Genomic DNA, 12624 nt, shown 5'->3' on the forward strand with positions numbered 1-12624 from the left:
CTGATCACAATAACAGTTGCACTGAAATGCAACCGCAGTTCATTCTGACCATTGAGGGGGAAACAGTCAAACAAATGGAAGTGGCATGTGCGGTACTCCCTCGAAGGTGGTGGATTTTCCTTTGCTTGAAATTTTAAGACAGAGCTTGGATGGAAATCTCTTTGAAATATACTCAGAGTCAAGTGTGGATTTCATGCTCTTTATTCAGCTCATTGTAGCGAGGAATGCAGTTTCCCCAAAACGTCTGCTTTATATACACTATTTACACAACGGGCCCCACGTGATTGGCTAATTCCGGGATACTCCTGTATGCCAATCGGGTTGCGGATTCACTTCCACCTGGAGCTGGATTGGGTGGCTCCTGCGGACCAATCAGACTGCTGCATTCTGGATCCTATTGTTCTAGGACCAATCAGACTGCTGCATTCTGGATCCTATTCAACTCAGTACATAACACTGTTGCGGATTCTTCATCTCTGATTCCTGTATTTCTGGGGGTTGGACTAGATAATAAGAATAAATTTTTATTTATACCCTGCCCTTCCCGGTTTAAAAACTGGGCTCAGAGCGGCTAACAGCAAATATAAAACATTGATTAAAATGCAAATATAAAACAGCATAAAACACAAGATAAAATGCAGCATCAATATCAATAAAATTCAAAAATTCAGGGGTCATTTTTGGAAACAAAACAAAACGCAGTCAGTGGACATCGAATGATCACCAGGGCTAACTGGCCAAGTTGACCGTTAGGGTCCCTTCCAACTCTGTAGCTCTGTGATTTAATGAAATCTGGTCCATAGATGTTACCCAAATGATCGGGAAATTCACCTTGGCCATTCTGCACGAAGCCTCGAATAGAGCGCTGGGGACATCACCCTTCAGTTCATGACAGGCAGCCAGCATTTCTTCTTCCTCCTCTGCTGTGACTTTTGACTGAGCTGGAAAAAAACGGAGGGGAGAGAGAACAGCGATGGATCTATTTCCTGACCAGTTCATTTCTGGCTGGATAGATTTTGCTGAAAGGACGCATTGCTATGATTCTATGATCAGAGTCTGGCCAATTATGGGTTAAGAGTCCCGAATAGTTGGCTTCTGTTTCCTCGGTAGCAGCTTATAAAAGGTGAGAACCTCATGGTTTCCTTGCATGAGATAGCCATCAGAGCTTGGGGAAGGCTGAGATTCCTGCATTGCAGGGGGTTGGAACAGATGACCCTTGAAGTTGATTCCAACTCTACAATTCAATGATCCTATGAAGGTTACACCTCTCGCTCAGCTGACAGGCAGAAGCAATAATAATAATAATAATAATAATAATAATGATGATGATGATGATGATAATAATAATAATAATACAATAATTTAATTTTTCTGTTTTACAATTTAAAATAGTCATTTTTACATCCTTAAGATTCATTTTACATATCATAAATCTGGGTGGCGCTGTGGTCTAAACCACAGAGCCTAGGGCTTGCCGATCAGAAGGTCGGCGGTTCAAATCCCTGCGACGGGGTGAGCTCCCATTGCTCAGTCCCTGCTCCTGCCCACCTAGCAGTTTGAAAGCACGTCAAAGTGCAAGTAGATAAATAGGTACCACTCCAGCAGGTATAAGATTAAGAATTTCTAAGAGCACTTATGTAGAAGACTATGAAATTAAGATATAGTAAAGTATGCAGAAGTAGTAATTTTTTTGGAAAACAACGGGGTGTGTGTGTGAGGGAAGTCGTTGGGGGGAGGAAGGAGGGATTTTTTTCCACATTTTGTTTATTGTTGATGCCTGTTGAATACAAAATTGTAAAATTTAATTAAAATACTATTTTAAAAAGTACAAATATTCACAAAATGTTTTGTTTAGTCGTGTCCGCCTCTTTGTGACACCATTGACCAGAGCACACCAGGCACTCCTGTCTTCCACTGCCTCACGCAGTTTGGCCAAACTCATCTTGGTAGCTTTGAGAACACTGTCCAACCATCTTGTCCTCTGTCGTCCCCTTCTCCTTGTGCCCTCCATCTTTCCCAACATCAGGGTCTTTTCCAGGGAGTCTTCTCTTCTCATGAGGTGGCCAAAATATTGGAGCCTCAGCTTCAGGATCTGTCCTTCCAGTGAGCACTCAGGGCTGATTTCCTCCAGAATGGATAGGTTTGATTTTCTTGCAGTCCATGGGACTCTCAAGAGTCTCCTCCAGCACCATAATCCAAAAGCATCAATTCTTGTTTAGAAGGAGACAAAATGTTTAGGGGTATGCATACCCCTGCGTACCCCTAGTAAAACAGCACTGCAAGTAGTCATCAATATTCCTTTCCTCCGTAAAACTAAATTGATCACTCAACCAGTCATCCAATCAATCAATCAATCAATCAGAAAGGGGAGTGAAGGGTGGGGGTCCACACTGCCTCCATTCAAAATATCCTCACCTTGTATATGCAAAAGGCAACTAATGCATTGGGCAGCCCACTGCCGGCATCTGATGGAGCCATCACAGGTGTACGGGGCAAGGAAAGCAACCAGTGACCCAAACTGCTGGAAATTTTCTCCATCCTACAGAAAAAGAAAGATGTTAAAAAAAAATCCATTCATTTGAGCCTGCCTGATCTTTATGACCTGCAACAGAGGTGGGTTTTTTTGGGGGGGGGGTCCCCCTCCACACCAGTTGTGAGATGGATGGTGCCCAGGGCTGGGGAGAAATCTGATTCTGATTGACTTTCAATGAGAAGCTACCTGATTTGCCCCTCTCGAACCAATACATGAACTTTCAAACAGGGGCGTAGCAAGGGGGCAAGGGGGGCGGGCTGCCCCGTGTTCCATAATGGAGGGGGTGACAAATCATCAAGGAACAATTTAAAATTTATCAAGGAACAATTTTTTTTTGAATTTTTTTTTTGAAAATGCCTGCTCCGAAGGTCTTATCTGACTATACTAGGGGTTAAATAGCTATATATGAAATTTCATGCATATCGGTTAATATCTTGACCCTCCTACACTAAAATAGCTGTGTACTTGGCTGTTTTCCTATGTCGTGAAGGCTGGAATTTCAGTTCAGAGAACACTTACTCCCAACACTAACCCTGTGGAAAGCCATCTAATTAGACTTTAATATGATTTTGAGATATTTTTAGGAGGTTATTTAATTATTGTTTGATTTTATACCAATGTTATGTATCTGATGTTAGCCACCCTGAGCCCGACTTCGGCCAGGGAGGGTGGGATATAAATAAGATTTTTTATTATTACTTGTTATTATTCCTTTGTAAGAAAATATGAAATAACGTAAAACCATTTTTGCGGGGTGTGTGTGTGTCAATGGGGGGGTTGACAATAAATTTTCCGCACTGGGTACCACCTGACCTTCCCATACCTGGGGGGGGGGGTGACAAAAATGTTTTTGCCCCCGGGTACCAATTTACCTTGCTACGCCCCTGCTTTCAAAAGTCACCCTTCTCTGAATTTTGCACTGAAATTCTCTGACCAAATAATGTGCACAAGCGGGAAAACGTTAGGGGTGTGTGTGTGCAAACATGGACACATCAGTGAAAGTAACAGGGGGAAATGTATTGTATTGCGGGGTTGGTGGGTGGGTTTAGAAATCCTTGCAAAAATGTGTACATTCCGGGCTGTTCACAATTCATTTCTGCGAGCATAAGTTGTTTTAAGTCATTAAGTGGGCAGAGATGTGCAGACTGAGCAGCTGGCAAGCTGGTGAAGGGAAGGAAACTCACGGGGAGCTGAAAGTTCTCCTGGAAGGCAGCGAGGGTCTGGGAGCTTGCCTGCAGTGCCCTCTCGCGGCTACAGTCCGATACGGTGAACCAGGGGTCTATGAGCTGTTGGCGGAGCAGGAAGGAAAATGCAACTGGTGTTAGAAAATCTATTTTTGTTAAATTCCTATCCTGCCCTTAATCTGACAATCACAGGGCAGTTTGCAATATAAAAACAGAGTGCCAATTTTGTCCACCTCATTAGCTATGACTATTCCCACACAGGTAGGACGCGGGTGGCGCTGTGGTCTAAACCACTGAGCCTAGGGCTTGCCGATCAGAAGGTCGGCGGTTCGAATCCCCGTGACGGGGTGAGCTCCCGTTGCTCGGCCCCAGCTCCTGCCCACCTAGCAGTTCGAAAGCACGTCAAAGTGCAAGTAGATAAATAGGTACCGCTCCAGCGGGAAGGTAAATGGCATTTCCGTGCGCAGCTGTGGTTCGCCAGAAGCAGCTTAGTCATTCTGGCCACATGGCCCGGAAGCTGTACGCCGGCTCCCTCGGCCAGTAAAGCACGATGAGCACCACAACCCCAGAGTCGTCCACGACTGGACCTAACGGTCAGGGGTCCCTTTACCTTTACGTATTCTCCCACAGGGCCTTGCCACCGTGATGTTGTCTTTGGAATTCTACTCAATATTGATCCAGGGCAGATTCCAATGTATAGTTAGCAGAGTAAAAACTTAAGCAGAATAGGAAAGATCTCTACACATCAGATCAAGACTTTCTGCACTAAGAAATGCAAACTGACAGGTGTATGCGTTGGTAACCTCGCAGAAAGACTACTGCAATGTTCTCCATGTGGGTCTCCCTTTGAAGACAGTCTGGAAACTAAAAGAAAGTGGGGGGGGGATTCATTCATGAGTAGATTTAGCAGAGCAGGGGAACCTGTGAAGGCAGGGATCCTGGTCGTGGGGGAGGCCTTTTAAGCACCTCCAGCTGCCCGAAAAGGTCTCTAAAGAATCTGGTATCTGTAGAGGTGTGCATACCAATAACAAACTTAGTTGGTCTCTAAGGTGCTACTGGAAGGAATTTTTTTTTATTTAGGTCTCTAAATTGGTTGCCTAATCCAAACTAATGAACGCCAATACAGAGAGTTTCTCCTGCTGCTCACCTGGAACATCTCGACCATCAGCTCAGGTGTTGGGTGGTCCTCTATGATGCTTGCCACAAGTTTCCCGAGGGCGTCCATGGAGCAAGAGTACAGGGACTGAAAGCACAATGCAAGTAGGAAGATCGGAGGGCCAAGCTAGATGGGACGTCTGGAGATCCATGACTGGATCGGCAGCAGTTTTGTTTTTGTATTTTAATGCTCTAATAAACAGCAGCAGAGATCCAGTCGGAACACAGGAAGCTGCCTTGTACCGAGTCAGACACTGGGTCCATTTATCTCAGAATTGTTCAACTGATAGCAACTCCCCAAGGTTTCAGACAGGAGCCATTCTCCCCCCCCCCCAATAATATTTTATTGTTTTCACTTATTTCTGCAAGAAGCAACAATCAATCTTAAACAATCCCTCCCACCCCAGCAGAAGCGCCAAATGGCTATATAATTATGTTTAATGCTTAAGTCATTTCAGTTTTTAAGTGAATTATCATTCCATAAGTCCTTGGAGGCTTATAACCAGTGTTTTTTGGGTTTTTTTTAAGGGAAAAATGGTGCCAGTACTCACCATGAAGTTGGTACAGTAAGTGGCACACTTATTTTATATTTTATATTTTATATTTATTTTTAAAAAGCTATCAAAAATTAAAGGAAAAAAAAACACCTGGATGTACATTTCCAAAATATAAGATAAAAACAAATAAAATAAAACCTACATCCAGCAACAGTGTTTTGTGTTGTGTAGGCTCCTATGATGTTAGTCACGGGCCCCGCCTGCTCCCTCAAATATCACTGTTTTGCTCCTTTCTATATATAGGGTGCCTACATTCTGCATGGACAGGTTGCATGGCAACATGTGGAAATGGCTTTAGATACCTATTGGGTCCATAAATTACCATATAGCAGTTATTCAACACAAAAAACAGCGGCAATTTGTTGTTGACAAAGGACAGCTGGACATATAAAGGGCCCCATGACCTTCAGTAGCTTAGGGCCTCATCAGATCTAAATCCGGCCCTGGTCCCGCCCTTTGGTATGATCTGGGAAGTGGCCAATCAGATGCGTCCAGGAAACCCCCATGTGTATGAGAAAATAGGATCTGGAAATAAACTTTTGCCACCTACCTCGATCTTTAGAGCATCCTCTGCTGTCTCTTTCAGCTGCTCCAGGGAAGGAAGAGGAAACAAACTTTTGATGCTCTGATCAAGGAGACTGCGGATTTCCTCCACGGCCAAACATGGCTTCAGTTTGCTGTCAGGAGGAAGGTGGGCTGATAAGTCACATAGGAGAGACTTGTGGATATCTGAAGAATAGCAGGCTGGACCTCAGTTTGGTTGTGGAACATTTGCTCCCACAAGAGGTAGTGATGGCTGTTACCAAAGTCTCTTAAACAACCCAGTCAGAATCCAAAGAGGAATAGCTCAACCGATAGAGCATGAGACTCTTTAATCTCACGGGTCATGGGTTCCAGTCCCACACTGAGCAAAAGATTCCTGCACTGCAAGGGGTTGGACTAGAGCAGGCATAGGCAACCTGGGCCCTGCAGATGTTTTGGGGCTAGAGTTCCCATCATCCCTGAACGCTGGTCCTGTTAGCTAGGGATCATGGGAGTTGTAGTCCCAAAACATCTGGAGGGCCGAGGTTGCCTGTGCCTGGACTAGAGGACCCTTATTGTGGTCCCTTCATACTCTACAATTCTATGATTCTATGAAAAGAAATTATGTGGAAAACTGCTAAGGAACACACCTACCTCAGGAATGCCAGGGCAGTGATGGCTTGGGGACGAAGTGCAGTATTCAGAGAGTCCAGCGGCTCCTCCTTGATGAAATCCTGAGGACACAAGATGGGCAAAGGGCAAAAGGAATTGGGGGTGGGCGGGGGCATAGCAAGGGGGCGGGGGGGGCTGCCCCAGGCAGCGCTCTGCTGGGGGTGACACTTTGGGCGGTGGCCCCGCCCTCTGGGCTTAAAAAAAAATTAATTAAATTTTTTTAAAGGCTATTTTCGGCACTGCCGGGGTGGAGCCGCAGGGGCGGCCAGTGAGGAGGGGTGTCACCCCCCTCGCTGGCCACCCCTGTAGTTCTGCCCTGGCAGCGCCGAAAATAGTCCTCCCCTTCCAGCGGCTTTTTTTGTCGCGGCATGGAGGCAAGGGACGGGCCAGCGAGGAGTGGTGCCACCCCCTCCTCGCTGGCCCGCCCCTTGCCTCTATGCTGAGCTCCACTGCTAGCTGGCTTGCGGAGCCGGGGCATGGAGAGGGGCGGGCCAGCGAGGAGGGGACACCCCTCCTCACTGGCCTATCCCTCTCCCTGCCCCGACTTGCGCTCTGCCAAGGGAGCCCGGGTGGCAGTGCAGAGACTCCCGAATCTGCCGCCCGGCACCCCTTCATGCAGCGGCTGCTCACGCAGGCACAAGCAGCCGTGCGACGAAGGGGTGCCGCCGCCTGGCACCCCCGGGGGCAGGGCGTCGCGTCGCGTGCGTCATGACGCACGCATGTGAAACGGTGCCCCGCCCCCAGGGGTGCCTCTTGTCTTCCTGCCCTGGGCAGCCAAGGGGCTAAGAACCCCCCTGAGGGTGGGGAAAACCACCTGGCTCAGGGCGGGGCCTGATGGGCTCTATAAAGGACTGCTGCCGCCGCCGCTGCTGCTGGGCAGAGAGGAATCCGTTTTGTTTTGTTTTTTGTTTAAATTGCTGGTTTTTTTTTTACCTATGTCATTTTAAACTGTGACATTAATGCTGTATTCTTAGTTTTAGATTTTGATTTATGTGGAAATTATTTTCCATTTGGCTGTGTATTTTTTTTGATGTGGTTTATTTATTGTTAATGACTTTTGTATTTATGTAAATCTTGCCACGCTTTAAGCCGCCTTGAGCATTGTTTTTTTTTTTAACTGTGGAAAGGCGGCATACAAATTAAAAAATGTAAAAAAATAATAATAATGTAAAAATGTAAAACCCTTGAGGGGCAGAGGGATTTCCTCCACCGACATGCCCATGGCCTCCACGATTTCCAAAGGATACCAAGAAGGGATCAAGCGCTCTTTGCTAAGCCAGTGATTAACTTACCTGAAAGGCTAAGGGGAAATCAAACCACGAGGGAAGGATACAGAGGCAACATTTTAGGATCTTGAATGGCCGTCGCTGCATATAGCCACAAAAGTACATTTGCACTACAGGGCTGACCTCTGGGAAAATAACACCGTTCTGCAAATTTGGAGCAGGAGCTGGCTGTGCACCGTGCCGATTGGTTGGAAGCCCACGATGTCATCAAGAAACTTACCCCCTTACCATCCTAGGATATGGTTACCAGACGTCCCCATTTCCCGGGGACAACCCCCAGATTTACAAATCTGTCCCCTGGCGAAATCCATCCGGATTTCGTTTAATGTCCCTGGATTTATATTTTAAGTGTTGTAGATTGTGGGGGTAGCCTGCAGATGGGAGGGCCGGTAATGCTGGAGTTCCCGCTCCCACCGCGCCGTGAAAAGGGTCCGCCGGCTACGATCTGAAGGTTTAGCTTGTGAGTTCGGAAAGTTGTTAGTTGCCTCTGAAGTTTTCTGCGAGCGTCTGTGAGTTCCAAGAGGTTCCGGAGAAGAAGAAGAACTAAACTAAACGAAGGCCAAAAACTAGACGGCCAAATAAAAGGTTTTAAAACGAAAATGAAATAAACACAATGGAGACTGCAGTCTGGTGAAGAAGCATTTCCGCTACCCTGCGTGGTTGGTTTCAGTTTCTCTTTCTCTCTATGATTGCCACGCAACGATGTTCTTACTCGGCTTGCCTCACGCTTTCTCCACACAACAACATGGAGCGGCCGCTATTTATTGAAGGGTCAACCAACGTCATAACAAGCATATCAACCAATTACAATCCTGTTACTGTGCTAAGTTTAGGCGGGAAACAGACTAGTGACCGTTACCTAATTAAAACTAGATCGCCCTTTTTAACTGCGGAAGGATCCATGCAGTGAGCTGCCTGTCGGATCCTTTTTACTCTTCCTTCCAAGGGCGGAAGGATATTACAAAGTAAACATAAATAAACAGGTGCAAAGGCACCTATAAAACATATTCCCACAGTAGATTAGTAGGGAATGAATGTTGTGTGATTGGTTCAACGGCACAAGACACATCGTATGGGGACTACCGGCGAGGCAAAATGGCGGGTGCCACGGCAGCGAGCAGTTCCTGAAGCTACCAGGCTGGCTCTGGGCGGGCTGCTGAGACCGCCGCTGCCACTACCGAAGGGGAACCGGGGACACCCGGCGCATCAACTGGGGGAGCCACTGACACACACACCCCGTGACCCAAATTGAGCCGGGAGCGAGAGTGCCTGGCCATTCGGCCGACTGCCCAGCGGTGCTCCGGGGCCAAGAAAACCCCGGAGACAACGCTAAAGGAAATGGGAGAGGAGAAGGAGAGGGAGGAGAGAGAAGGAAGGAGAAAAAAGAAGAGAGCAGGCCGGGGTCCAGAGGAAGGCTGCGCGACAGAGGAGACCACAGAAGATATTACTTCTTAATTTTTTAAAATTGCTTTTTTCCATTTTCCAAAAAAAGGAAAAGTGTCCCCGGATTCATTGAAAAAACCTCTGGTAACTTTATCCTACGAGAGGTTCTGCACCTTTGTTAAAAAGTTTCATGCAAAGGCCTCTCTGAGTGATCAGGGCTGCCATAACACAGGTTCCTCACCAACAAGATGTCAAGGAGCTCCTTTTTGCAAGTTAAGATGAAGTTCTGGAAGTCCCGGGTCTCGCAGATAGCCTGGCAGATATCTGTTGTGCTCTCAACAAAGGCCAGCTTGAGATTGGAGTCCTGCGTTGCCAAAAGAAACCATGCAAAAAACAAAAAAAACAAACCCCAAACTATTATATTAGGAAACGGATATGGTATTCAAACATGTTTATATATGGAGGAATTCTCAATAAAATGTGGGTGAATTTGCACAAAGGGGAGAGAGCTCTAGAGCTGCTTTTAAGTTTTCCATTGGTGGCAGCTGGTTGGCCACAGTGAGAACGGGAAGTTGGGCTAGGTGATGCGGGTGGCGCTGTGGTCTAAAGCACTGAGCCTCTTGGGCTTGCTGATCAGAAGGTTGGCAGTTCGAATCCGCACGGCAGAGTGAGCTCCCATCGCTCTGTCCCAGCTCATGCCCACCTAGCAGTTCGAAAGCATGCCAGTGCAAGTAGATAAATAGGTACCGCTACGGTGGGAAGGTAAATGCAGTGGCGGAACTTCATGCTCTGGCACCGGGGGCGGAGAACAGGCAGGGGCATGGCTGGCGTACATCCCCGAGGCATGGCGCACCGTCCGCAGGGGCATGTCGTGTGTCCTGGGGCGTGACACGCTGTCCGCAGGGGTGTGGCATGCATCCTGGGGGCATGGCGTGGCGTCTGTGGGAGGCGTGGTGCCCAGCGTGCGGGGGGGGGGGGAAGCAGCTGTGATGGCATTCCACCGGGATCATGGTGCCGAGGGTGGTGCGCTCCCCCACCCCCTCTTCCTCCACCAGTAGGTAAACGGCGTTTCTGTGCGCTCTGGTTTCCATCACGGTGTCCCGTTGTGCCAGAAGCAGTTTAGTCCTGCTGTCCACATGACCCGGAAAGCTGTCTGTGGACAAACGCCGGCTCCCTCGGCCTGAAAGCAAGATGAGCGCCGCAACCCCATAGTCGCCTCTGACTAGACTTAACCGTCCAGGGGCCCTTTACCTTTACCTTTAACCTTTTACCTGTTCAAGACTCCAAGTCAGATAATTCTTAGCTCACCTTGTTTTCAATGCTGACGCCCAAGACCTGGACAAATGAAATAGACAAATTGCCTGGACAAATTGCCAAATAACAAACACAGCGCAACAGTCAGCCCATTATGTTCTTCTTCAATAAATAATAATAATAATAATAATAATAATAATAATAATAATAATAATTTCTTTATACACCACCCATCTGGCTGGGCTTCCCCAGCCACTCTTTTATTAAAATCTGTATACCGTCCTTCATCTGAAGTTCACAGAGCAGTTCACAGCATAAAAATACAAAACGAGAAGCCAAAATACACAAAGAAAGCAATAATGCACTTTAATGTTTAATAGATTATTGCATTTTAATGTTCTGTTGGAAGCCGCCCAGAGTGGTTGGGGTATAAATAATAAATTATTATTATTATTATTATTATTATTATTATTATTATTATACACACAATTAAACCAATAACCCCTTCTCACAAACACATTTAAAAGGACATAGGTTTTTTGGGTGAGCTTTCCATCCTGCCCACCACAAAGACCTACAATGAAGGTGTTTGAAGGACCTCTTAGTGGTGGCAGGAAGGGGCCCAATGAACCTTACCACCCCCTGGAACCAGCTCTGCGGCAAAGACCACCCTCTCCTTCAAAGCACTTGCCTGGCAGCTCTTCCGGTAATAGCAGAGGACATTCTTCATTATGCCGGCCTCCACCCTGGGCAGGAGGAGCTCCTTAGGGGCTTGGAGAGCCACCTTGCCATAGGTGAGCATCAGCGTTTGGTGGATGTGACCCCGTCTGCCTTGCTGGTAGTCCTGAGCAACAGAAAAAGTCATTGGGCGTGGGTGCTGCTTGTTCCATTTTGGCTGCCTCCGCACGAGCTGTTTAGCTTTAAATCTGAAATCATCGGCCTCGTTTTCACTTTTTGCAGAGAATCTAGACCACACCGTTGCCAGATTCTTGCTACCCCAGTGTTTTCAGCCCTGTCCTCCTTTATTATTTTTGCCAACCTGATTTGCGGATAATTTTTTTTCCAGCCAACAAGCAATTGAAGCACACGTTTGCTCGATTCAAAGTGGCAAAGGGATTTTTGTGGTTTTTCAGTGCTATCGTACCTTTAATTAGTAGCTTCCTTCTTACAGATCCTATTGCTTTATCACCCTTTGATTACTTATTGCCTGTTTGTTTCTTCTCTCTCTCTCTCTCTCTCTCTCTCTCTCTCTCTCTCTCTCTCTCTCTCTCTCTCACACACACACACACACACACACACAATAACTGATCTCCTCTTTTCTTAAAAAGAAACATCCCATGAATTTATTTTAAGGATTATTTCCACAAGCTCACTCATCTGAATTTGGGAGGGGTAAAGGGCCTCGTGAATCTCTGCAAAACATGCAACAGCCTTCACTAAAAATGGGTTTGTAAACACATCACATCAAAACAAAACAAAAAATTAAAAAAAATCCTTCCAGTAGCACCTTAGAGACCAACTAAGTTTGTTCTTGGTATGAGCTTTCGTGTGCATGCACACTTTTTCAGATAGTCAACTTTATCCTCTCCTTCAGCAAGTCCCAAATGACACCCCAAAGGAGATCTTTAAAGAGCAAGTGAGAGGAGGAAACAGAGATGGTTTCGAGGCCCTATAAGTCCAGGCAGGATGCTCCACTGGCAACAAGCCAGGTCTGGGCTAGCGGGAGGTGATGTCTTTCCTGGTGCTGTGCAGAGATAAAGCAGAAATACTGACAGGGAAGCCAATGGGCTTGAGGAGGAATTAAAAAAGAGGAAAGTTTAAAGAAGCAGCAGGGGAGGGAGGAATTCTTGGGAGGCGTTCCACTCTGCTTGCCAAGTAAGCAGTTTAAGGGAACGGAGATAATAAGGTGATGCCTTCTACCTCTCTTTCAAATCAGAACCAGTGAAGGCGGTGAAGGTCCTGTGTGAGTGTCTGGAGGCGGTTGGAGGATGGATGGCGGCTAACGGATTGAGGTTGAATCCTGACAAGACAGGAGGACTGTTCTTGGGGGACAGGGGGCGGGCGGGCAGGTGTGGGGG

At 46.9% G+C, this 12624-nt stretch overlaps 1 protein-coding gene across 1 annotated transcript in view; it reads right to left on the bottom strand.

The window, feature by feature from the left end:
- The window catches only part of LOC117060323 (maestro heat-like repeat-containing protein family member 2B), a 61962-nt gene that overhangs the window by 26367 nt on the left and 22971 nt on the right, over nucleotides 1–12624 (bottom strand). Inside the window, exons 16-24 of the mRNA XM_033172541.1 lie at nucleotides 11238–11390; nucleotides 10601–10627; nucleotides 9534–9656; nucleotides 6606–6685; nucleotides 5980–6106; nucleotides 4865–4960; nucleotides 3718–3819; nucleotides 2416–2539; nucleotides 832–941 (exon numbers count right to left, since the gene is read on the bottom strand). Of these exons, the coding sequence (XP_033028432.1) occupies nucleotides 832–941; nucleotides 2416–2539; nucleotides 3718–3819; nucleotides 4865–4960; nucleotides 5980–6106; nucleotides 6606–6685; nucleotides 9534–9656; nucleotides 10601–10627; nucleotides 11238–11390 (942 nt within the window). The remainder of the gene's footprint in view (nucleotides 1–831; nucleotides 942–2415; nucleotides 2540–3717; nucleotides 3820–4864; nucleotides 4961–5979; nucleotides 6107–6605; nucleotides 6686–9533; nucleotides 9657–10600; nucleotides 10628–11237; nucleotides 11391–12624) is intronic.

This window comes from Lacerta agilis, chromosome 1, assembly GCF_009819535.1.
Source record: "Lacerta agilis isolate rLacAgi1 chromosome 1, rLacAgi1.pri, whole genome shotgun sequence".
Taxonomy (NCBI): domain Eukaryota; kingdom Metazoa; phylum Chordata; class Lepidosauria; order Squamata; family Lacertidae; genus Lacerta; species Lacerta agilis.